The following is a 651-nucleotide window of genomic DNA, read 5'->3' on the forward strand; positions in this document are numbered from 1 at the left end:
ACTGCCAGCTGCTCAGGCCTCAGCCGTAGCTAGAGATGCCCAGCACTCCTCAACACTCCAGGCCCAGGAGTTTGAGCACGATGGAATGCTGGTGATGCTGGGAGCAGGCAGGGCCTGAGTTTAGCAGGGGCCACAGGTGTCCCAGAGCTTCCTGCTGTAGTGGGGCAAGGGGCAGGGGCTGCAGGCAGGAGAAGTGTAGGGTCTGCCAAAGGTGCAGAGGCCCCCCGAGCCCTGAGTGGCCCCGGCGCCATAGAGGCCCCCCAGCCCCAGGGAGCCCCCAAAGGCGGGTGCTCCGGAGGAGCCCACCACGGCTTGCTGGGGGAAGGAGCTGAGGATGGGGCCGGGGAAGGTGACGACGACGGGCGGTGGCTGGATGAAGGCCGTTGAGTCGGGGCACTGGCGCGCGCACAGCTCGTTGCAGCTCTCAGCGATGGGCTGGGGCACGGCAACGCTGGTTTTTGGTGGGCACAGGTCGTAGCAAGACATCTTGGTGTGAGAGAGATTTCCCTGCAAAGCAAACCTACAAGAGGTTGAAGTTGTGAGTGAAAAGCTGTCCTGGCAGAGCAGATCCTCTTATCATGGGCTTCCCTGCACTCAGCAGGGCTGGAGACTCTGCCATTGCTGCCCAGCCATAGTCAGCCCTCAATCCCC

The 651-nt window shown here is 63.0% G+C and overlaps 1 protein-coding gene across 1 annotated transcript; it reads right to left on the minus strand.

Annotated features, from left to right (window-relative positions):
- Positions 1–8: 8 nt before the first annotated feature.
- On the minus strand, positions 9–639 carry LOC104917378 (scale keratin-like). Its single transcript, XM_010728562.2, has one exon. The coding sequence runs from the start codon at positions 484–486 to the stop codon at positions 121–123; it is 366 nt and encodes a 121-aa protein (XP_010726864.1). The 5' UTR covers positions 487–639; the 3' UTR covers positions 9–120.
- Between the last annotated feature and the right edge of the window lie 12 nt (positions 640–651).

Source organism: Meleagris gallopavo, unplaced genomic scaffold (assembly GCF_000146605.3).
Source record: "Meleagris gallopavo isolate NT-WF06-2002-E0010 breed Aviagen turkey brand Nicholas breeding stock unplaced genomic scaffold, Turkey_5.1 ChrUn_random_deg7180001684748, whole genome shotgun sequence".
NCBI lineage: Eukaryota > Metazoa > Chordata > Aves > Galliformes > Phasianidae > Meleagris > Meleagris gallopavo.

Bases quoted from the DNA above. Each gene is read 5' to 3' on its own strand.
- LOC104917378 (XM_010728562.2), bottom strand. From the start codon at position 486: ATGTCTTGCTACGACCTGTGCCCACCAAAAACCAGCGTTGCCGTGCCC.